The sequence below is a fragment of the Coregonus clupeaformis genome, chromosome 12, assembly GCF_020615455.1.
Source record: "Coregonus clupeaformis isolate EN_2021a chromosome 12, ASM2061545v1, whole genome shotgun sequence".
NCBI lineage: Eukaryota > Metazoa > Chordata > Actinopteri > Salmoniformes > Salmonidae > Coregonus > Coregonus clupeaformis.
This window is the reverse complement of record NC_059203.1, coordinates 429,431-454,412: the sequence shown is the minus strand read 5'-3', so window position 1 is coordinate 454,412 and position 24,982 is coordinate 429,431. Positions and strand designations below refer to the sequence as shown.

The window sequence follows — 24,982 nt, the reverse complement described above, 5'->3', positions numbered from 1 at the left end:
CGTTCATCTCTAGGAGACAGAACGCGTCTCCTTCCTGAACGGTATGACAGCTGCGTGGCCCCATGGTGTTTATACTTGCGTACTATTGTTTGTACAGATGAACGTGGTACCTTCAGGTGTTTGGAAATTGCTCCCAAGGATGAACCAGACTTGTGGAGGTCTACACATTTTTTCTGAGGTCTTGGCTGATTTCTTTTGATTTTCCCATGATGTCAAGCAAAGAGGCACTGAGTTTGAAGGTAGGCCTTGAAATACATCCACAGGTACACCTCCAATTGCCTCAAATGATGTCAATTAGCCTATCAGAAGCTTCTAAAGCCATGACATCATTTTCTGGAATTTTCCAAGCTGTTTAAAGGCACAGTCAACTTAGTGTATGTAAACTTCTGACCCACTGGAATTGTGATACAGTGAATTATAAGTGAAATAATCGGTCTGTAAACAATTGTTGGAAAAATTACTTGTGTCATGCACAAAGTAGATGTCCTAACCGACTTGCCAAAACTATAGTTTATTAACAAGAAATTTGTGGAGTGGTTGAAAAACGAGATTTAATGACTCCAACCTAAGTGTATGTAAACTTCCGACTTCAACTGTATATAAGCACATCACAATTTCATCTAACATTCAAAACATTGTTGAAGCTTTACATCCCATTCATAGTACTTTTCAAATAATACAAGTAGAGAAAACATTTCTCATGCTTATGAAAGCATGTCATCATGTTTATCAGAGGAAGTCGTCTACTCCCCCTCCAGTATTGATGTAATGTCTGATGATTGTGGGAAAAATAGACATATGTGTCTGCAATAAGGTCAGTAAATCAACATATGTTGTCATTAGTAGTCAGCAGTTTTCAGAATCAGATACAGCACCAAGCAGGCATGTTGTGTGTGAAGCAACGCAAACATTTCACAAACAGTAATATTCCCATATCTTATACAAAAACAGTCCTTTATATTCAATGATTGACCTCGATGAGATTGTAATTACTTAATGTTGGCACAATCAATGAAAATCACTCCAATAAAAACTTCTTCAGTTTCTGTAATGGAAAAGATTTTTATGAAGAAATCCTCCAATTAAGGAAAAACCACCCAATTCTTGAAATTCTTCCACCGATGGCCTGTTAGCCTCTACAGGACTACTGGCAACCCCGAAAGACACTGAGGAGTTTGTAGTCTCGATTCCAAATGCTGGATAGAGGGGCTCAGTGAATGTGGTCTGGAATGTATAAAGGTGGGTCATTGTGTCAGAGGAGACCTCATAGAAGGAGACAGTTCCAGCAGGACAGTCCAGAAACACTCCTACTCCCTTGTTTTGCTCGGATAGCTTTGCGGGGGAGGTTATTTTAGTGGTTTCATTATTGTAGTCGGCAGAGTCATGGTACTTGGAGCAGGCTAGACACCAGGAATTGTCATTGGATCCAAGCTTACAGACACGACCATTTCCTTTTCTGCTGATTCCTTTATATGCCACTCCTATGACAGTCAAGTGCCCACTCCCCTCTGCCTCCCAGTAATGGCGCCCACTCAGACCCTCTGTACACAGCACCTGTGGACAGTCAAATCTCTCTGGGTGATCAGGATACGGCTGCTGCTCTCGAACCCCTGTCACCTGTCTGTTTTGTTGAGACAGAGATAGGAGTCTGCTTACTGTGTTGAGGTCTAGTATGGGCTCACAGGCATCTGTGGATGAAAAGAGAGGTCAGAGGAGGGTAAAATAAGCTGGATCAAACCAATGCGTCTGTGTGTTTATGTCACGGGTGGGATGTGAACTACCTCATCACTAAAGTGTCTTACCTCCACTACATTTACAGGAATAATGAATGTGTTCTTTTAGTACATTGACCAAAATAGATGACTTGTTAAAACAGACAAACAAACATACACTTCTTAAGCAGCTGTGGTTCTATCCAGATCTCTTCATTATGGTCCACACTGTGGCAGAGGAGCAGACAGTGAGTGAGTGAGTGAGTGACAAGGAAACAAGTAAAGTGTTGCCATTGGAATTACTGAAAGGTCAGAATTCAATGTCGTGGTTCAAATAGGAGAGAAATATGCATACAAATGAGAAGATTGTCTCAGATTTACTGCACTAACTTGAGTTTACAACGGGCCTCCTCCAGTTTAGCAGAGAGCAGCTTCACTCCTGAGTCTCCTGGGTGATTGAAGCTCAGGTCCAGCTCTCTCAGGTGGGAGGGGTTTGACCTCAGAGCTGAAGCCAGAGCAGCACAGCCTTCCTCTGTGACTTTACAGAACGATAGCCTGCAGAGAAAAAAACATCAGGCTTTTACAACTTGGCTGCGGCTATCGGGTGGTGAGAGCTGAAATACGAACCCTTCTTTTTAGAGATAGACTATTGTTAATGCATTTACATCTACATTTTGGTTATTTAGCAGACGCTCTTATCCAGAGCGACTTGCAGCCAGTCCATTCAAATAGGGAAAGACAACCACATATCACAGTCATTGTAAGTACAGCGTTTTCTTTTAAATCCACAACTTGAATCCCTCCACAGCCTCATAGAGGATCTAGATACATTTTCTAACCTCTCTGGATTACAACCAAATTATGATAAATGTATTATATTACGTATTGGATCACTAAAAAATACAAATTTTACATTACCTACAGTAGGGAGAACAAGTATTTGATACACTGCCGATTCTGCAGGTTTTCCTACTTACAAAGCATGTAGAGGTCTGTAATTTTTATCATAGGTACACTTCAACTGTGAGAGACAGAATCTAAAACAAAAATCCAGAAAATCACATTGTATGATTTTTAAGTAATTAATTTGCATTTTATTGCATGACATAAGTATTTGATCACCTACCAACCAGTAAGAATTCCGGCTCTCACAGACCTGTACGTTTTTCTTTAAGAAGCCCTCCTGTTCTCCACTCATTACCTGTATTAACTGCACCTGTTTGAACTCGTTACCTGTATAAAAGACACCTGTCCACACACTCAATCAAACAGACTCCAACCTCTCCACAATGGCCAAGACCAGAGAGCTGTGTAAGGACATCAGGGATAAAAATGTAGACCTCCACAAGGCTGGGATGGGCTACAGGACAATAGGCAAGCAGCTTGGTGAGAAGGCAACAACTGTTGGCGCAATTATTAGAAAATGGAAGAAGTTCAAGATGACGGTCAATCACCCTTGGTCTGGGGCTCCATGCAAGATCTCACCTCGTGGGGCATCAATGATCATGAGGAAGGTGAGGGATCAGCCCAGAACTACACGGCAGGACCTGGTCAATGACCTGAAGAGAGCTGGGACCACAGTCTCAAAGAAAACCATTAGTAACACACTAAGCCGTCATGGATTAAAATCCTGCAGCGCACGCAAGGTCCCCCTGCTCAAGCCAGCGCATGTCCAGGCCCGTCTGAAGTTTGCCAATGACCATCTGGATGATCCAGGGGAGGAATGGGAGAAGGTCATGTGGTCTGATGAGACAAAAATATAGCTTTTTGGTCTAAACTCCACTCGCCGTGTTTGGAGGAAGAAGAAGGATGAGTACAACCCCAAGAACACCATCCCAACCGTGAAGCATGGAGGTGGAAACATCATTCTTTGGGGATGCTTTTCTGCAAAGGGGACAAGACGACTACACCGTATTGAGGGGAGGATGGATGGGGCCATGTATCGCGAGATCTTGGCCAACAACCTCCTTCCCTCAGTAAGAGCATTGAAGATGGGTCGTGGCTGGGTCTTCCATAATGACAACAACCCGAAACACACAGCCAGGGCAACTAAGGAGTGGCTCCGTAAGAAGCATCTCAAGGTCCTGGAGTGGCCTCAGTCTCCAGACCTGAACCCAATATAAAATCTTTGGAGGGAGCTGAAAGTCTGTATTGCCCAGCGACAGCCCCGAAACCTGAAGGATCTGGAGAAGGTCTGTATGGAGGAGTGGGCCAAAATCCCTGCTGCAGTGTGTGCAAACCTGGTCAAGACCTACAGGAAACGTATGATCTCTGTAATTGCAAACAAAGGTTTCTGTACCAAATATTAAGTTCTGCTTTTCTGATGTATCAAATACTTATGTCATGCAATAAAATGCAAATTAATTACTTAAAAATCATACAATGTGATTACAGACCTCTACATGCTTTGTAAGTAGGAAAACCTGCAAAATCGGCAGTGTATCAAGTACTTGTTCTCCCCACTGTATATAGTTTACCAATAAAATGGTCTGATGGTGATGTGGATATACTCGGAATACATATCCCAAATGAAATAAATGATCTCACTCCAGTACATTTTTATAGAAAGTTAGCTAAAATAGATAAGATCTTGCTACCATGGAAAGGTAAATACCTGTCAATTTGTGGAAAAATCACCCTGATTAACTCTTTAGTATTATCCCAGTTTACCTATTTGCTTATGGTCTTGCCTACGCCTAGTGAACAGTTCTTTAAATTATATGAGAATTTTTTTTTCCATTTTATTTGGAACGGCAAGCCAGACAAAACTAAACGAGCCTATTTATATAATGAATTCGGAGGACAGAAATTATTAAATATTAAAGCATTAGACCTATCACTAAAAGCTTCAGTCATACAACAGTTATACTTAAATCCGAACTGGTTCTCTAGCAAATTAGTAAGATTGTCTCACCCATGTGTATGTATATATGTATATATATTTGCGAGAAAAAAAAACATATGGGGGATTGGAAGTGATGCAGACAATTACATTGATGGAAGTTACAATCTGCAATATTAAAGCTGATCTACCCCCTAAAAAAATTTAAATAAATAAAGCACGTATCAGAGAAATCCGTGCAAGTGAGGAAAGACAAGTGTTAGTGCAAGAATGAACATAAGGTGTTTTTATGATCTAGGGCTAGATTCGATCAGATTGACATCCGCATAGCTTTGTTTTGGCGGTGTCAAAGGTGGAACTACATTAGAGCTGTTAAATCCACAAGCAGCTCGTTGCGTTACCTTATCACACACACTGCCATTGGATACAACAAAACCACACCCGATTATAATCCCACAAATCCCACGCAGCCGTTGCACAGTTCAAACGCTCAAATTAGATTGATAGGCATAAATCCCCCCGATCCAAATGAACATGAAAACATGCATTAGCCTAACATCAATGGTTTGACATTCGAGAGTCATTATTTCTAACAGCGATAGAGCCTATACTTTCTAGCGCCATTTGAACTTCTAACACAGTAGGGTTAATAAGGAAGGGACTGGTTTGTGACACACATGAGCAGCTGCTCACCGATATGTCACCTCATACCACAGTTACACCTCCAATGCTGGCTAACGCTGGTTAATGCTCGATCTGATTGAATCCAGGCCATATTTATGTACAGTATGTTCGTAAATACTGACCTCAGTATCTCTAGTCTACAGTTTTGATGCCCTAGTCCATCAGAGAGCAACTTCACTCCTGAATCCTGCAGGTCATTGTGACTCAGGTCCAGCTCTCTCAGGTGAGAGGAGGTTGAACTGAGAGCTGAGGCCAACTCTTCACAACAGTCTTCGGTCAGACAACATCGATTCAGCCTAAATGAGAGAAATAATAATATTACAACACACTAGGCAACAAGTAGCCATAATGAGAGGAAAATCACAAAAGTAATGACTGACCTCATTTTCTCGAGTTTACAGTGCAGGCTCAACAATTCAGCAGCAAGCAGCTTCACTCCAAAATCCTTCAGTCTGTTGTAACTCAGGTCCAACTCAATAAGGGATAACTTAAGAGAGACCAATATTTCACAAGACTCCCCAGTGATGCCACAGCCAGCAAGTCTATAAAGATGTGAGAACATACCATTGAAACAGGCTGGGATGAGCTTCCCAAAAACATAATCATCACCTTTAGCATTAAGATCATTGTTCGTCGATTGTCTACCAATGCACTTAAGATGATCTTAGTGCTAATTATGATCAACGAAAACAGAATGCATTAGAGCATGTCCTTAGGCTGAAAATTAACCTTAAAGGGATAGTTTGGGATTTTGGCAATGAAGCCCTTTATCTATTTCCCAAGAGTCAGTTGAACTCATGCACAGGGAGGGAAAAAAGTATTTGATCCCCTGCTGATTTTGTACGTTTGCCCACTGACAAAGAAAAGATCAGTCTGTAATTTTAATGGTAGGTTTATTTGAACAGTGAGAGACAGAATAACAACAAAATAATCCAGAAAAACGCATGTCAAAAATGTTATACATTTATTTGCATTTTAATGAGGGAAATAAGTATTTGACCCCCTCTCAATCAGAAAGATTTCTGGCTCCCAAGTGTCTTGTATACAGGTAATGAGCTAAGATTAGGAGCACACTCTTAAAGGGAGTGCTCCTAATCTCAGTTTGTTACCTGTATAAAAGACACCTGTCCACAGAAGCAATCAATCAATCCGATTCCAAACTCTCCACCATGGCCAAGACCAAAGAGCTCTCCAAGGATGTCAGGGACAAGATTGTAGACCTACACAAAGCTGGAATGGGCTACAAGACCATCGCCAAGCAGTTTGGTGAGAAGGTGACAACAGTTGGTGCGATTATTCGGAAATGGAAGAAACACAAAAGAACTGTCAATCTCCCTCGACCTGGGGCTCCATGCAAGATCTCACCTCGTGGAGTTGCAATGATCATGAGAATGGTGAGGAATCAGCCCAGAACTATACGGGAGGATCTTGTCAATGATCTCAAGGCAGCTGGGACCATAGTCACCAAGAAAACTATTGGTAACACACTACGCCGTGAAGGACTGAAATCCTGCAGCGCCCGCAAGGTCCCCCTGCTCAAGAAAGCACATATACAGGCCTGTCTGAAGTTTGCCAATGAACATCTGAATGATTCAGAGGAGAACTGGGTGAAAGTGTTGTGGTCAGATGAGACCAAAATCGAGCACTTTGGCAACAACTCAACTCACCGTGTTTGGAGGAGGAGGAATGCTGCCTATGACCCCAAGAACACCATCCCCATCGTCAAACATGGAGGTGGAAACATTAAGCTTTGGGGGTGTTTTTCTGCTAAGGGGACAGGACAACTTCACCGCATCAAAGGGACGATGGACGGGGCCATGTTCCGTCAAATCTTGGGTGAGAACCTCCTTCCCTCAGCCAGGGCATTGAAAATGGGTCGTGGATGGATATTCCAGCATGACAATGACCCAAAACACACAGCCAAGTCAACAAAGTAGTGGCTCAAGAAGAAGCACATTAAGGTCCTGGAGTGGCCTAGCCAGTCTCCAGACCTTAATCCCATAGAAAATCTGTGGAGGGAGCTGAAGGTTCGAGTTGCCAAACATCAGCCTCGAAACCTTAATGACTTGGAGAAGATCTGCAAAGAGGAATGGGACAAAATCCCTCCTGAGATGTGTGCAAACCTGGTGGCCAACTACAAGAAACGTCTGACCTCTGTGATTGCCAACAAGGGTTTTGCCACTAAGTACTAAGTCATGTTTTGCAGAGGGGTCAAATACTTATTTCCCTCATTAAAATGCAAATCAATTTATAACATTTTTGACATGCGTTTTTTGTTGTTATTCTGTCTCTCACTGTTCAAATAAACCTACCATTAAAATTATAGACTGATCATGTCTTTGTCAGTGTGCAAACGTACAAAATCAGCAGGGGATCAAATACTTTTTTCCCTCACTGTATACCATTTTTATGTCTCTGTGTTCAGTTTTATGGAAGTTGCCAACTAGCGTTAGCAAAATTGCTAACTAGCGTGAGCGCAATGGCTAACTAGAGTTAGCGCAAGCTTACGCTACTGTAATTAGCATTGACTCGCAAAACTACCTCTAACTTCCTTCATACTGGACACATAGACATAAAGATGGTATTCACAAGTTTATCTGACTCTGGGGAAGTAGATAAAGTCCTGAACTATCCCTTTAACAAACTGTCCAACAATATTACAGTTTCTGGTGATTTAAAGATGTCTCCAAATGTACTGACCTCAGTGTCTCCAGTTTACAGTGTGGATCCTCCAGTCCAGAAAAAAGTATTAACTCTCCATCATCAAACAGCTCACTGTTCCTCAGGTCCAACTCTCTCAGAGGTGAGTATGCTGATTGGAGAACGGAGGCCAGTGTGTCACAGACCTGATTTGAAAGAGTATAGCCAGACAGTCTGCAGAAACAGAGAACATATCGTTACAGTCTGATGTTGTGCAGGCCATGGCAAACTGTTGAATCCTATTGTATTCAGTGTGTGCTGAGTCGGATCTGTCCATAGTAACTTATGAGAATGACCTCATGAAACCTGTTGTTCTGATAAAGAAAATTCTAAGTGAAATGAAAGCAAACACATACAAATGGTTAGGAGTATTAGGTATCTCAGCATACACACATATTATGAAAAATGTGGACTAGAATTATTCTGATTTAATCATTTTCTGGTATGTGTGAGTTTAGTCTTGACTGAAGCCTTACCTTGCCTTTCTGCAGTTTCTCACAGCTGGGACCAGTCTGTCATGCCCCTCCTCTGATGTGTTGTATTTCACCAAGTCAAACTCATCCTGCACCTCCTCTGACATCAGAAGCACATAGGCCAGTGCTGAGCAGTCAGCAGGAGACAATTCTTCTCCTGACTCAAGGAACTTCTGAACGTTCTCCTGAACTGAATTGTCCTTCATCTCAGTCAAACAGAGGAAAAGGTTGATGTACCTTTCAGGTGAGACATGATGTGCACCAGGATTCTTGAGGTATTTCCTAATCTCCTCAACAGTCTCTGAGCTGATCTTTGTTTTTGGAAGTAGGCCTTGCAACAACCTCTGATTGGATTCCAGTGTTATGCCAACAAGGAAGCGGAGGAATAGGTCCAGGTGTCCATTTGGACTATTCGTGGCTTTGTCCACCATCATCTTCAGCAACTCATGCAAGGGAAGCGCTGTAGAAGCATTCTCCAGGAAAGACTCAAGGGCCTTGATGTTGTTGCTCACACAGCAGTGAAAGACATGCAGTGCAGCAAGGAACTCCTGAAAGGTCAGGTGCACAAAGCAGTACACCTTTGTATACAACCCACACTCTTCTTTGAGGAATTCTGTGCAAAACTCAGAGTACGTTGAGGCTTCACTAACATCAATCCCACAGTTTCTCAGGTCATCCTCGTCGAATATGATATTGCCCTCTTGCAGCTGTTCAAATGCTAATTGTGCCAGGTTCAAAATGAAGACTTTATTTGTTGCCAAGATCTTCTGTCTATCCCTCTCATTCTGCCCCTGATACTTTTCATTTGCCAGGTTTATCTGAATGACCATGAGGCGAATGTACATCTCAGTCAGAGTTGTAAGGATCTCTCCGATCTCATTTCTCTGTCCACGAAACACGTCCTCTAGAACCTTTGCAGTGATCCAACAGAAGACTGGTATGTGGCACATGATGTGGAGGCTCCTTGATGTCTTTACATGTGAGATTATTTTGTTGGCTAGTTTGCCTTCACCGAATCTCTTCTTGAAGTATTCTTCTCTCTGGGTGTCAGTGAAACCTCGTACTTCTGTCATCCGACTGACCAAGTCGCGGGGGATCTGATTGGCTCCTGCTGGTCTGGAGGTTATCCAGAGGAGCGCTTTGGAAAACAGAGTCCCCTCGATGAGGTTAGTCAGCAACTCGTCTACTGATGACATCTGTGTCATATCAAACAGTGTCTTGTTGTTTTGGAAATCCAAAGGAAGTCTGCTTTCATCCAGACCATCAAAGATGAACAAAACTTTACAATCAGTGTACTGCTTTGCGTCTTCTATCACAGAAAGTTCAGGATGAAAACCATTTAAAAGTCCATGAAGACTGCATTGGTTTTTAATCCGATTCAGCTCTCTGAAAGGAAGCACAAAGATGAAATCTACATCCTGATTGGCTTGTCCTTCTGCCCAGTCGATGATGAATTTCTTCACTGAGACTGTTTTTCCGATTCCAGCGATGCCCTTCGTCAGCACAGTTCTGATGTGTTCCTCTTCTCCATGTGAGGGTTTGAAAATGTTATTACAGTCGATAGGAGTGTCTGGTGATGTTTTTCTCCTGGATGTATATTCAATCTGCCGAACCTCATGTTCTTTATTAACCCCTTCACTCTCTCCCTGTGTGATGTAGAGCTGTGTGTAAATCCTATTAAGGGGAGTTCGATCTACTGCAGTGCCTTCTAACACAAATCCAAACTTCTTCCTCAGACTGGCTTTGTATGTCTTCAGAATATCATTCACTAGAATGAAATGTAAACAAAAACATAAAGTTATAAAGTATTCTTATTGTAACCCTCTTTTGAATAAGGCTGTTTACTCTGTTACTCAGAAGCCACTCTAAAAGTCTCATTAAAACAATTCAAGTGGAGTATATTGCTCCAGCCAACTGATTCTGAGGCTCATACTTGTGTTACCATTTTGAATCAACATCAGATCAAAATATGTTTATGCTGAGTTGAATGAATTAGATCTGGGGCAAATGCATAAACCTGTGGTGTTGTTTTTTGTGCCGTCAAATACCAGGTTGTATGGTACACAGGGGGCAGGCGTAATGAACCGATGCTCAACTCACTGGAGAGACAAGAGAGAAAAGACAGAGACTGAGTTACAATAGTCCCCAATTCTATTCCCAAAGAGGACAATCATCATTGATATAAGGTGTCAGGAAATTGAATGTGCACAATAGTGTATAGGACCTCGTTCTTTAGTAGTGTATAGAACAGTTGCAACACGTGATGGCTGTAACTAGAATTACAAGAAATACAATGTTTGATGCCTTACCCTTGTTGTGTGGAACAGCTATGTGGGGCTTCTAGAAATAATAAGAAAGAGAATCAATAATGCTTGTAGCTAGGAAACCTACAGTTCTGAATATGAATTGAAAGAATCCTGGCGTAAGTCAATCTACCGTATGACAAAACATCAGCTAGCATCTGACAACACCAGACCTGGGCAGAAAATAGTTGTAAATGCCAACTTTTCAAATACTTGAGGCAGTCAAATATAGTTAATATAGAGTTTCAACTTAAAGGCAACTTTTTTCTTTAATATTCAAATACAGGTCTCAGAAAAACAAATCATATTTGAAAGTATTTTGAATACCTCTCAGAAAACCAAACAATATTTGAAAGTATTTGAATATATACAAGTTATTTGAAAACAAAAAAATATGTATTTGATGGCTGCCAAATATTTGATGAAGACTCTATTCAAATAGCTGTAGTCACCTCCAAAGTAACTATTTGTTCCCCAGGGAAAATAGTTACTTTCCACAAAGCATACAGTGGGGAAAAAAAGTATTTAGTCAGAAACCAATTGTGCAAGTTCTCCCACTTAAAAAGATGAGAGAGGCCTGTAATTTTCATCATAGGTACACGTCAACTATGACAGACAAATTGAGAAAAAAAAATCCAGAAAATCACATTGTAGGATTTTTAATGAATTTATTTGCAAATTATGGTGGAAAATAAGTATTTGGTCACCTACAAACAAGCAAGATTTCTGGCTCTCACAGACCTGTAACTTCTTCTTTAAGAGGCTCCTCTGTCCTCCACTCGTTACCTGTATTAATGGCACTTGTTTGAACTTGTTATCAGTATAAAAGACACCTGTCCACAACCTCAAACAGTCACACTCCAAACTCCACTATGGCCAAGACCAAAGAGCTGTCAAAGGACACCAGAAACAAAATTGTAGACCTGCACCAGGCTGGGAAGACTGAATCTGCAATAGGTAAGCAGCTTGGTTTGAAGAAATCAACTGTGGGAGCAATTATTAGGAAATGGAAGACATACAAGACCACTGATAATCTCCCTCGATCTGGGGCTCCACGCAAGATCTCACCCCGTGGGGTCAAATTGATCACAAGAACGGTGAGCAAAAATCCCAGAACCACACGGGGGGACCTAGTGAATGACCTGCAGAGAGCTGGGACCAAAGTAACAAAGCCTACCATCAGTAACACACCACGCCGCCAGGGACTCAAATCCTGCAGTGCAAGACGTGTCCCCTGCTTAAGCCAGTACATGTCCAGGCCCGTCTGAAGTTTGCTAGAGTGCATTTGGATGATCCAGAAGAGGATTGGGAGAATGTCATATGGTCAGATGAAACCAAAATATAACTTTTTGGTAAAAACTCAACTCGTCGTGTTTGGAGGACAAAGAATGCTGAGTTGCATCCAAAGAACACCATACCTACTGTGAAGCATGGGGGTGAAACATCATGCTTTGGGGCTGTTTTTCTGCAAAGGGACCAGGACGACTGATCCGTGTAAAGGAAAGAATGAATGGGGCCATGTATCGTGAGATTTTGAGTGAAAACCTCCTTCCATCAGCAAGGGCATTGAAGATGAAACGTGGCTGGGTCTTTCAGCATGACAATGATCCCAAACACACCGCCCGGGCAACGAAGGAGTGGCTTCGTAAGAAGCATTTCCAAGGTCCTGGAGTGGCTTAGCCAGTCTCCAGATCTCAACCCCATAGAAAATCTTTGGAGGGAGTTGAAAGTCCGTGTTGCCCAGCGACAGCCCCAAAACATCACTGCTCTAGAGGAGATCTGCATGGAGGAATGGGCCAAAATACCAGCAACAGTGTGTGAAAACCTTGTGAAGACTTACAGAAAACGTTTGACCTGTGTCATTGCCAACAAAGGGTATATAACAAAGTATTGACAAAACTTTTGTTATTGACCAAATACTTATTTTCCACCATAATTTGCAAATAAATTCATAAAAAATCCTATAATATAATTTTCTGGAATTTTTTTTCTCATTTTGTCTTTCATAGTTGACGTGTACCTATGATGAAAATTACAGGCCTCTCTCATCTTTTTAAGTGGGAGAACTTGCACAATTGGTGGCTGACTAAATACTTTTTTGCCCCACTGTAGTTAAAACTATAGTTATCGCAGGTCTGCACAACACAACATAACATCTGACCTGAGATGTTTCACTAAAACCGGTATCTGTTCATACAGACATCAACTGTGTGAGAATGATAATGGGTTCACCTGTTTTTGGCACAGTGATGATGATGTCTCTTACAGTGGAGTTGTAGATGAATGGGGCGATGATAACGCTTCCATCCTGAGCTCTAATGGAGGTTGAGATAGAAGCTACTCTATGCTCCTCAACATGCTGGTCTTCTGTTAATTGACAAACAAACATAACAACATTGACATAGTGATTTGAAAATTGATGGTGAACATTCTAATTGCACGATATAAATGTAGATCCAAATGTATTTGGTCAATCATTTTGAGCCATAAACATTTTTCAAGTATACTTTTTACTACAAAGAAATTGGCTAAATAATCATAATTTTCAAAAAGGTGTCTTACTTTCTTGGTGTCTAATACCAGGTTGTTGTAGCTGTAGTAGGTTCGGTTCAGGATGTGTTCTGGATCTCTTTCCACACTGGGGGCAGCCAGGGTCTCCTGATAGACCAGGCTGGTCCCTGTAGCTGCCGATGCACTGTCTGCACACTCTGTGTCCACAGATAAAAGAGACGGGGTCTCTCAGCCCCTGCTCACACACTGAACAGCTGGACTGATGCTCGCTCAGACCTGCCCTCCAGCTCCATTCACTGCTGAGAGAGAGAGAGAAGAGCTATTCAGTGTGTGTGTGTGTGTGTGCGTACTTGTTTTCCTACAATATCAGGACCTCAATGTCCTAACATTCCCCCCGAATGTCCTGAAAAGGTAGGGAAACTATCACTTTTATTAAAAGTCAGGACTTTTTTCAGGTTCTGAATTTGTTCAAATGCTATTTTAAACTTAAGGTCTAGGTTTAGGGTTTTGGGGTTAAGTTTAGGTTTAGGTTTAGGGGTTAGGGAAAATAGGATATTTAATGGTCAAACATTTTTACAGTCCTAAAAGTCCTGAAATTCCACGAAAACAAAGCTGTGTGTGAGTGTCACGTATCGTTGTGGCTTTATTCTGGGGTGTTAACACAACATAGAAAGTCTGAAACAAATACAAAACATGAAAAATTACTGATAAAGAAAGCTTGTGCTGTCCCCTCTGCTGTGGTGAGACTGCCTGCTGAGCCAGCAGGAGTGTTTGGCCATCAATACCAGGAAATAATGGTTTCTGTTCATGACAGACAAGCAGTGTGTTGTATTATCGGGAGGTAGAATAAATGTGTGTATAGGCCCATGTATCCCCCTCTTCTTCAATACCCATAGAGTACAAAAACCCACCTGTGTTCCATTACAGCGGATTTTACTCAGCACATGCAGTGGGATCCTTCATCAACGTAGACCTTCAACATCTTTTCAACAATGTCTGTCACATCGCCTCTTCAAAAGGGTGGGAAGTCCAACAGAGTTTCATGAGTCACAGAAAAACCTGAACCAACTCATGCTCCAGGTCATCCAGGAGGTCTATAAGGGAGTGTGCCATGCTGACAAGCTGAAACATTCACATCATCATGGCCACCAAAAGAGAACTCAACTCTGTAAAACTGAGACTCATTGCATAACCAACTTATTTTTCTCTAGCTGCTCCTATTATTATCCAATTTCAATTTCTTCAAAAGGAAAGGGAGCAATTTTGCTGCTTTCAGAACTCACTTTATATTTACAGAGTAAATCCATAGCAGCAATGTTTCGGTCTAGAACAGTGAGATCTTTATTTTATTATTTCTTACACACAGTGGGACAAACACAGGTGTCCCACTCTAAATAAAAATAGTTTGGATGCAGTGGAGCTGTGCCCTTTGCTTTTGTTCGATCAGTTTGGTGAAAAAATATATATACAGTGGGGAGAACAAGTATTTGATACACTGCCGATTTTGCAGGTTTTCCTACTTACAAAGCATGTAGAGGTCTGTAATTCGTATCATAGGTACATTTCAAAAAAATAAAATCCAGAAAATTACATTGTATGATTTTTAAGTAATGAATTTGCATTTTATTGCATGACATAAGTATTTGATACGTCAGAAAAGCAGAACTTAATATTTGGTACAGAAACCTTTGTTTGCAATTACAGAGATCATACGTTTCCTGTAGGTCTTGACCAGGTTTGCACACACTGCAGCAGGGATTTTGGCCCACTCCTCCATACAGACCTTCTCCAGATCCTTCAGGTTTCGGGGCTGTCGCTGGGCAATACGGACTTTCAGCTCCCTCCAAAGATGTTCTATTGGGTTCAGGTCTGGAGACTGGCTAGCCACTCCAGGACCTTGAGATGCTTCTTACGGAGCCACTCCTTGGTTGCCCTGGCTGTGTGTTTCGGGTCGTTGTCATGCTGGAAGACCCAGCCACGACCCATCTTCAATGCTCTTACTGAGGGAAGGAGGTTGTTGGCCAAGATCTCGCGATACATGGCCCCATCCATCCTCCCCTCAATACGGTGCAGTCGTCCTGTCCCCTTTGCAGAAAAGCATCCCCAAAGAATGATGTTTCCACCTCCATGCTTCATGGTTGGGATGGTGTTCTTGGGGTTGTACTCATCCTTCTTCTTCCTCCAAACACGGCGAGTGGAGTTTAGACCAAAAAGCTCTATTTTTGTCTCATCAGACCACATGACCTTCTCCCATTCCTCCTCTGGATCATCCAGATGGTCATTGGCAAACTTCAGACGGGCCTGGACATGCGCTGACTTGAGCAGGGGGACCTTGCGTGCGCTGCAGGATTTTAATCCATGATGGCGTAGTGTGTTACTAATGGTTTTCTTTGAGACTGTGGTCCCAGCTCTCTTCAGGTCATTGACCAGGTCCTGCCGTGTAGGTCTGGGCTGATCCCTCACCTTCCTCATGATCATTGATGCCCCACGAGGTGATCTTGCATGGAGCCCCAGACCGAGGGTGATTGACCTTCATCTTGAACTTCTTCCATTTTATAATAATTGCGCCAACAGTTGTTGCCTTCTCACCAAGCTGCTTGCCTATTGTCCTGTAGCCCATCACAGCCTTGTGCAGGTCTACAATTTTATCCCTGATGTCCTTACACAGCTCTCTGGTCTTGGCCATTGTGGAGAGGTTGGAGTCTGTTTGATTGAGTGTGTGGACAGGTGTCTTTTATACAGGTAACGAGTTCAAACAGGTGCAGTTAATACAGGTAATGAGTGGAGAACAGGAGGGCTTCTTAAAGATAAACTAACAGGTCTGTGAGAGCCGGAATTCTTACTGGTTGGTAGGTGATCAAATACTTATGTCATGCAATAAAATGCAAATGAATTACTTAAAAATCATACAATGTGATTTTCTGGATTTTTGTTTTAGATTCCGTCTCTCACAGTTGAAGTGTACCTATGATAAAAATTACAGAACTCTACATGCTTCGTAAGTAGGAAAACCTGCAAAATCGGCAGTGTATCAAATACTTGTTCTCCCCACTGTATATATATTTTTTCTCTAAAGGGCAGCATTTATACACTCATTAGTGCTGTGCACATTCCAGTTTGACTACATTGTAGATGCCTGCCAGATCTCACAACGCGACCACTGTTTTGATAATAGTCACGCTCCAGGCCAACCACATTTCAGGCGTTACATTGCATTAACCAATGGTTGTGTGCCACGTCCTTGACTGTGTATTCGGTCATCAGATTGCTATATCATAAGATGCGGTTAGCTGATATGTTAAACACCTATCCATGCGTTATGAGATCTGGCAGGCGTCTGCAATGCAGTCGGGCCTGGAACACAGCCACCATCTTAAGCTGCATACTCGTGCCATCTCTAGGTATGTGTTATCTATGTATATCTTACATAACATTGACACGTGATAAAAGAACACTTCGACAGGCCTGGCCTAAAGAGAGGTATGTGCACAGTCTACCCACATGCTATTAACATCATGTTGATGATTGGTACATGCAGCCATACCAATATTTCTAGTTTTGTCAAGTGAGCAGCTTGGAGGCCTGAGACCCACTTTGAAAACAAGTGTTGTATAATGCATTCATGTGTTATCCTCTATTTGATTTAACCCAAAAATAAATAAAAATAAATCAATCAATCAAATAAACATTTCTGATTCTTGATCAGTCTCAATGCGCGAATACCACTATGTCTGGAGACGTTTTGAGGTTTATAACTTGGTTACTGTGACACTTCTCCTGTCAATCATTAGCCACAGTGGTGAGTAGCCAAATGAATCCTTTAAAATCACAGAAAACAGCTTAACATTTCCTACGCCATGATGTCTGGAGCACTACTTTACATCAGAATAGAGGTATTACTATATCATGTGGAGAAGAATGAAATGCTTTACTGGGCCAATAAATAACCCTCAAAGTACATTCCAGTCCAACCCGCCACAACTTCGTTGACTAAGACATTAGGTAGCCTAAGTCATATGAAACATTTTCCCTTTTAAGAAAATAATAACTCAGCAACTGTAAATGTATAGTAATATCATCTGGTCTGTTCTGCTTACCCTCTGTTGGTTATGCTGTGGGAGAGGGGTGAAAATGCATGTCATTTTCTTCCTTCTTCCTGCTTCCCGAGTGTGAGTGTGAGTCTCTCTCTCTCTCTCTCTCTCTCTCTCTCTCTCTCTCTCTCTCTCTCTCTCTCTCTCTCTCTCTCTCTCTCTCTCTCAATTCAATTTCAATTTCAATTTCAATTTAAGGGCTTTATTGGCATGGGAAACGTGTGTTAACATTGCCAAAGCAAGTGAAGTAGATAGTAAACAAAAGTGAAATTAACAATAAATATTAACAGTAAACATTACACTCAGAAGTTTCAAAAGAATAAAGACATTTCAAATGTCATATTATGTATATATACAGTGTTGTAACAATGTGCAAATAGTTAAAGTACAAATGGGAAAATAAATCAACATAAATATGGGTTGTATTTACAATGGTGTTTGTTCTTCACTGGTTGCCCTTTTCTTGTGGCAACAGGTCACAAATCTTGCAGCTGTGATGGCACACTGTGGTTTTTCACCCAGTAGATAAGGGAGTTTATCAAAATTGGGTTTGTTTTCCGAATTCTTTGTGGATCGCTTGTAATCTGAGGGAAATATGTGTCTCTAATATGGTCATACATTTGGCAGGAGGTTAGGAAGTGCAGCTCAGTTTCCACCTCATTTTGTGGGCAGTGTGCACATAGCCTGTCTTCTCTTGAGAGCCAGGTCTGCCTACGGCGGCCTTTCTCAATAGCAAGGCTATGCTCACTGAGTCTGTACATAGTCAAAGCTTTCCTTAAGTTTGGGTCAGTCACAGTGGTCAGGTATTCTGCCACTGTGTACTCTCTGTTTAGGGCCAAATAGCATTCTAGTTTGCTCTGTTTATTTGTTTGTTCTTTCCAATGTGTCAAGTAATTCTCTTTTTGTTTTCTCATGATTTGGTTGGGTCTAATTGTGTTGTTGTTGTTGTTGTTGTTGTTGTCCTGGGGCTGTGTGGGGGCTGTTTGCGTTTGTGAACACAGCCCCAGGACAAGCTTACTTAGGGGACTCTTCTCCAAGTTCATCTCTCTGTAGGTGATGGCTTTGTTATGGAAGGTTTGGGAATCGCTTCCTTTTAAGTGGTTATAGAATTTAACGGCTCTTTTCTGGATTTTGATAATTAGCGGGTATTGGCCTAATTCTGCTCTGCATGCATTATTTGGTGTTTTACGTTGTACACGGGGGATGTTTTTGCAGAATTCTGCATGCAGAGTCTCAATTTGGTGTTTGTCCCATTTTGTGAATTCTTGGTTGGTGAGCGGACCCCAGACCTCAGAACCATAAAGGGCAATGGGTTCTATAACTGATTCAAGTATTTTTAGCCAGATCCTAATTGGTATGTCAAATTTTATGTTCCTTTTGATGGCATAGAAGGCCCTTCTTGCCTTGTCTCTCAGATCGTTCACAGCTTTGTGGAAGTTACCTGTGGCGCTGATGTTTAGGCCAAGGTATGTATAGTTTTTGTGTGCTCTAGGGCAACGGTGTCTAGATGGAATTTGTATTTGTGGTCCTGGCAACTGGACCTTTTTGGAACACCATTATTTTTGTCTTACTGAGATTTACTGTCAGGGCCCAGGTCTGACAGAATCTGTGCAGAAGATCTAGGTGCTGCTGTAGGCCCTCCTTGGTTGGTGACAGAAGCACCAGATCATCAGCAAACAGAAGACATTTGACTTCAGATTCTCTCTCTCTCTCTCTCTCTCTCTCTCTCTCTCTCTCTCTCTCTCTCTCTCTCTCTCTCTCTCTCTCTCTGCCCCCCGCCCCCCCTCTCTCTCTCTCTGCCCCCGCCCCCTCTCTCTCTCTCTCTGCCCCCGCCCCCCTCTCTCTCTGCCCCCGCACCCCTCTCTCTCTGCCCCCCGCCCCTCTCTCTCTGCTCCCGCCCCCTCTCTCTCTGCCCCCTCTCTGCTCCCTCCCGATCGATCCCTCCCCCTTGACCCATCTTCCTCTACTTTCTTCACTGCCTCCGCATATGACAACTTCTTCTCTACTCTTACCCTGGATACCTCAACCTGCTTCTCTCGCACTGGACATGTCTGATCGCCAGCCCCATGGCCACCCCTACAATTACTTCACCACACCTTCCACCTCCGATACATCACCCTCATTCACTTCCATTTCTAATCCTGTCTTCAGCTCACTTTGCTTACATTTCCTACCACTCTTCTTTAACAAACCTTCTCCCGCCATTTTTAACTGACTCAAACTCACAATCGTCCTCTGCCTCTCTTTTCCCCTCCATTCCTCGTCATTCATCCAAGTATACGTCTCCTTGTGATAATACTGCATTTCTCCAAACATATCTGTTTTTTGCATTCTCTAAGGACTCCATTTCCCACCTCCTTTCCCTTCCTGCCTCTATTCTATCCTCGGCCTTGACCTCTTCATTGCTCTCCTCTTCTGATCCGCTGTCCTCCTCTCCTGAATAACCATCGTCTTCCGATCCCTCATCCAAGCTGTTATCCTCACTATCATCGGGACTTACTCCCTTTCCAACTGCTCGTCTTTTCGCTGAAGAGGCCATGCTCCACCCCTGTCGGTCAAGACCTTCCCACCTTGCTCCACCTCACAGGTAAGTCAACCAGAGACACTGCGTTTAGGTCGGAACCATTTCCTTTTTTGACTGCTAGGTTTTATGGGTATTATGACTCATATTGTGGTAGGATATAGCGTTCCCGAAAAAAGAAAATAGAAAAACATGGTAAACACTACAAACGTGTACATTTTTGCTGCATACGTCGTAAAGCGACATGCATTCTTGATATTTAATTTGCTTCAATTTACCACAACAAGACATCAACTCCCACAATGCATTGCATATCGACTTAATAAATACTAATGGCTACCGTGTTTACCAAAATAAGACGAGATAAAATAAGATCCTTCTGTCAAAGTAGATATAGCTAGGTGGTATATTGTGGGATTGCTAGCTTGTCCTTGATCTCCTTATGTGATTTGTAACTTGCTGAAATTGTCCGCTAACAAATATATTTTACACTCGTCAGCGGCATTAACGTCTTGATAGACAGCCATAACAGTTAGCATTAGCAAGCTACTGTAGCTAGCCAAGTATTTGTGCCTTGATTGGCGCTTTAGCTATATTTTAATTTAGTGTTTGATGTCAAGTCAGCTAGCTAGTATCGATTACGAACAAGTAACGTTAGCTTGCTTGCCTCAAACCACAGGTAGCTAGCTAAATAGCTAACGTTAGTCATGTAACAGTTAGCAAACTCGACTTGCTAACTCTGGCTAGCCACACAGCTGAATATTTCCGTACAATGTGAGTTGGTGCTCGCCTTGCGCATCAGCTAGTGTTTCTTTACAATCCGAAGATGTACACCTTATTATCTGGTCTGTACAAATACGTGTTCCAGAAGGACGAATACTGCATCTTGATCCTAGGACTGGACAATGCAGGAAAAACGGTTAGTCTTTCAGTGGAAGAGCAAGTTTATATTACTGTTTGTTGTCCTTGTTTGTCTCTTTTGGAGAAAGTGTTGATGCTTGTTTGATTAGTCATGTATTTTCTACACACACAGACCTTTCTGGAACAGACCAAGACCAAGTTCAGTAAGAACTACAAGGGAATGAATTTGTCCAAAATCACCACTACAGTTGGGCTAAACAGTAAGTAGCCAACCAACAAGACCGACATTGTTGTGTTGCATTCAATTGTAGCACATTGCTTTCCAGGAGTCCACTCCATTGTAATATGTTCTGCTACTCTCTCCTCACAAGTCGGCACAATCGATGTGGGCAAGGCTCGTCTAATGTTCTGGGACCTTGGTGGTCAAGAGGAGCTTCAGTCGCTGTGGGACAAAGTGAACACATCAAATTACACACACTCAAATAAATTATAGCTAGCTTGATGTAATATGCCTCTTTATCTGTAAGCTGAGTACAATGATTTGAGGTTGATTGCTGAAACATGGCTTTGTTAACTTTGTGAATCCACAGTACTATGCTGAGTCCCATGGAGTGATCTATGTGATAGACTCTACCGATGAGGAGCGCCTATCAGAATCAAAAGAGGCCTTTGGTGAGTTTCTCACTAGGTTGCCTAAGGCATTCGGCGAAGAATGTCAGCAAGGCTCATAGACTTATCTTTGTCATGGGCTACATTCCGATTCACTTCCTGAAGTGTACTCTTGTTCACTCCATATCATAGATATCAAAGGAATCGACAGGTGTGAGAATATGGTGGAAACTCCTTAGCCCCTGCTTACACCAATCAAATTACTTTAAAGGGATAGATACACGTAGGTCCTGTGTAGCTCAGTTGGTAGAGCATGGCGTTTGCAACGCCAGGGTTGTGGGTTCGTTTCCCATGGGGGGCCAGTGTGGGAAAAAAAACATGTATGCACTCACTAACTGTAAGTCGCTCTGGATAAGAGCGTCTGCTAAATGACAAAAATGTAAAATAGTTCACTCAAACGATTTTTTAGTATTTTGTTTATTAGTTCACTGTTAGTACAATCCCAATGCAACGACCCAAATTGTGCATGTCAGCAGTCTTAAGTTTTCAAGATAGAGCGCTTTCAGTACAGAGCAAAAACTGTGATGATTAATTTTGCATCATATCAGAGGCAGTCAGCAGATCCACTCTTCTAAGAGAAGGGTGGAGAATTGAACCTTAGCTTGGACTGACAGTTCTGTTTTCCTTTTCCAGACAAAATGATCAGCAGTGAGGTTTTGGAAGGTGTGCCTCTCCTGGTGCTCGCCAACAAGCAGGATGTGGAGGTATACAGTCCTGTCTGTGGTTGTTTTGAAATCACGAGTAGCCCTGTCTAAACTGACCACGCCTTGTATAAACAAAATATGACAAGGCCTGTTGAATAAGTTGTTTTGCCACTATGATCACAACAAAGTAGTCCTCCATCCCTCATGCACACCTTGGTAGATGACAAAAACAGTGTTTAACATACTATACATTGCCAAGCTCAGCATAATACAGCACTTTTGACCTCTTTGAAATTCAGCATGGCAGTTAGAGATGCAAGCCAGCAATGGGAGGGTTGCCAGTTTGAATCCCAGGTCTGACAGGAAAAATCTGTCGGGAAGTGAGCCGGCAACCGGAGGGTTGCTGGTATCAAATCCTGGATGCCCTTGAGCAAGGCACTTAACCTACCACAACAACAGCTCCCCGGCCACCCGCACCTTCCAAAAACCTGTATGTGTATGTATGCTTGTCTTTTCAGTGGGGTTGGGTTAAAAGTGGAAGTCAAATTTAAGTTGGACCTTGTGTGCATTTGACCAATAAAGTGATCTTAATCTAAATCAATGTGATTGGTGTACAGATAGAATTCACCTATCTCTTAGAAGATCCTCTAGGATTATATTAATTTAGGCATATGTCTTTGTGTTTCTTCCCTAGAACTGTATGTCTGTGCCAGACATCAAAACCGCTTTTAGTGACTGCGCTCCAAAGATTGGGAAAAGAGATTGTCTGGTGCAGCCTTGCACAGCCCTAACAGGGTAAGAACAGAGTCTGCTTTACTCTCTGTTGTACATTGGGCATGATTGAAAAATGTATGCACTCACTAAAACTGTAAGTCGCTCTGGATAAGAGCGTCTGCTGAATGACTAAAATGTAAAATGATTGAGAACTCCATTAGGCGTGTGTGTCTGTGCACATGCGTGTGTGTCCGTGTCCATGTGTGTGTCCGCAGGGTTGGGTAGGTTACTTTCTAAATGTAATCCGTTAGTTACAAGTTACCTGTCAAATTCTAATCAGTAACTTTGGATTACCCAAACTCAGTAACATAATGGTATTACTTTCAGTTACTTTTGGATTACTTTCCCCTTAAGCGGCATTAGAAGAAGACAACAAGCATCCCCGCAAACATCCTTTCTGAATTTAAAAGTAATCATCTAGTTTTTCATAAGTAAACCAAAAGTAACTGGGGCGGCAGGTAGCTTAGTGGTTAAGAGCGTTGTGCCAGTAACCGAAAGGTCGCTGGTTCTAATCCCCGAGCCGACTAGGTGAAAAATCTGTCGATGTGCCCTTGAGCAAGGCACTTAACCCTAATTGCTCCTGTAAGTCGCTCTGGATAAGAGCGTCTGCTAAATGAATAAAATGTAAAATGTAATAAGTATCTGTAATCTGATTACAATATTTTTGCTGGTAACGTAACTGATTAATTCGTTTTTTAAATATTCAGATTACATGTAATCGGTTATTCCCCAACCCTCTGTGTGTGTGTGTGTGTGTGTGTGTGCACAAATGAACTGTATATCATCATTGCTCAAAGAACAGCTGTACTCTTTGCTGATAATGAATTCTCTCTCAGACAGGGGGTTAATGAGGGCATGAATTCTCTCTCAGGCAGGGGGTTAATGAAGGCATGAATTCTCTCTCAGGCAGGGGGTTAATGAGGGCATGAATTCTCTCTCAGGCAGAGGGTTAATGAGGGCTTGAATTCTCTCTCAGACAGAGGGTTAATGAAGGCTTGAATTCTCTCTCACACAGAGGGGTTAACTAAGGCATGAATTCTCTCTCAGGCAGGGGGTTAACGAAGGCATTGAGTGGATGGTGAAGTGCGTCATCAGAAACATTCACCGGACACCGAGACAGAAGGACATCACATAGAGCAAGCCAGGACCTCCAACAACCGGGGGGTATTCATTAGGCACCAAATGGTAGAAAACGGACTGAAACAGGGCGGACTATATGGACTTACTGTCCGATATGAACCGTTTTCGATTGAAATACAACCTTAATGAATACGAACGATCCAGGCGGCAGTTTTGCTACAATGTGAGTTTCAGAAACAAGAGATGGACTCTACCCAAGCCCCGGCAATTAACTTGTCTCCCTCAACTCTTATTTGGGTGGTCTGAAATCCAATTTAGTTTTCAGATGCAGCTTAGCATCAGGGGGAAACAATTGGGGATACAATTGATTATTGTTTATTATTTGGATATGAGGTGAAAAGCTTTTTGAGGCTTTTTCATTTGGACCTCAGTTAATGTGTGAATGATGTGTCTTTCTGATCAAACTATAAAAGTGTCATCATGTCGATTTTTAAAGTTTCTCTCTAGCTCTAAGTACCTCCTTTTCCCTTCGGTAATATAATTCCACGGCCTGTATTCAGAAAGCAACTCTGAATAGGAGTACTGATCTGGGATCAGTTTTGCCTTTTAGATCATAAAGAATCAGATTATATTACTCTGAATACGGGTCTGTGTCTTCAACCCAATGAGGCTTAGTAGTCTATTGAAAAACATCATTGCTCTAAAGGCAATACCATGCAATTTGTTGTGTCGCTTGTGGGTTATTTAACAGTCAGAGGATGAACCATGACACAACCTTATGATTCTTATTATGCAAAGACACTACATGTAATGGAATTGTACATTGTAACAGAGGGTCAACGATATATTCATAGACAGGCCCTGTCGAAATACTAGTTTTAGAGTTTGAAATGCAGTGTGTGGTGTTTGTGTATGGTTAAGTACCAAATGGCACCCCATAGGGCTCTGGTCAAAAGTAGTGCACTGTATAGGGAATAGGGTGCCATTTGGGACACTCTCTCTTTTTACTCTGTCTAACCTGGTGACATATGTAAAGTAACTCCGATGATCAGGCTGAAAATGTATTTTAATGACGTTATGAAGAAGATTATGTAATAAAACATTTCAGAACAGTTAA

General features: G+C 42.1%; 2 protein-coding genes across 3 annotated transcripts; one reads left to right on the top strand and one right to left on the bottom strand.

Moving 5' to 3' along the window:
* Positions 1–534: 534 nt before the first annotated feature.
* On the bottom strand, positions 535–10,342 carry LOC121578820 (protein NLRC3-like). Its single transcript, XM_045224095.1, has 7 exons — positions 10,327–10,342; positions 8,415–10,179; positions 7,939–8,112; positions 7,787–7,796; positions 2,103–2,167; positions 1,891–1,940; positions 535–1,688 (listed from the first exon to the last, which is right to left on the bottom strand). The coding sequence occupies exons 1-7, from the start codon at positions 10,340–10,342 to the stop codon at positions 1,039–1,041; spliced, it is 2,730 nt and encodes a 909-aa protein (XP_045080030.1). The 3' UTR covers positions 535–1,038.
* Positions 10,343–20,141: 9,799 nt separating this feature from the next.
* On the top strand, positions 20,142–24,982 carry LOC121577995 (ADP-ribosylation factor-related protein 1-like). Of its 2 annotated transcripts, XM_041892031.2 has the most exons (7): positions 20,142–20,756; positions 20,871–20,958; positions 21,070–21,152; positions 21,289–21,370; positions 22,001–22,071; positions 22,706–22,806; positions 23,833–24,982. In XM_041892031.2, the coding sequence occupies exons 1-7, from the start codon at positions 20,664–20,666 to the stop codon at positions 23,918–23,920; spliced, it is 606 nt and encodes a 201-aa protein (XP_041747965.1). In that variant the 5' UTR covers positions 20,142–20,663; the 3' UTR covers positions 23,921–24,982. The 2 variants fall into 2 exon arrangements, 1 of the variants encoding a protein (XP_041747965.1); XR_006002723.2 differs by lacking the exon at positions 22,001–22,071 and having other exon boundaries at positions 23,833–23,920.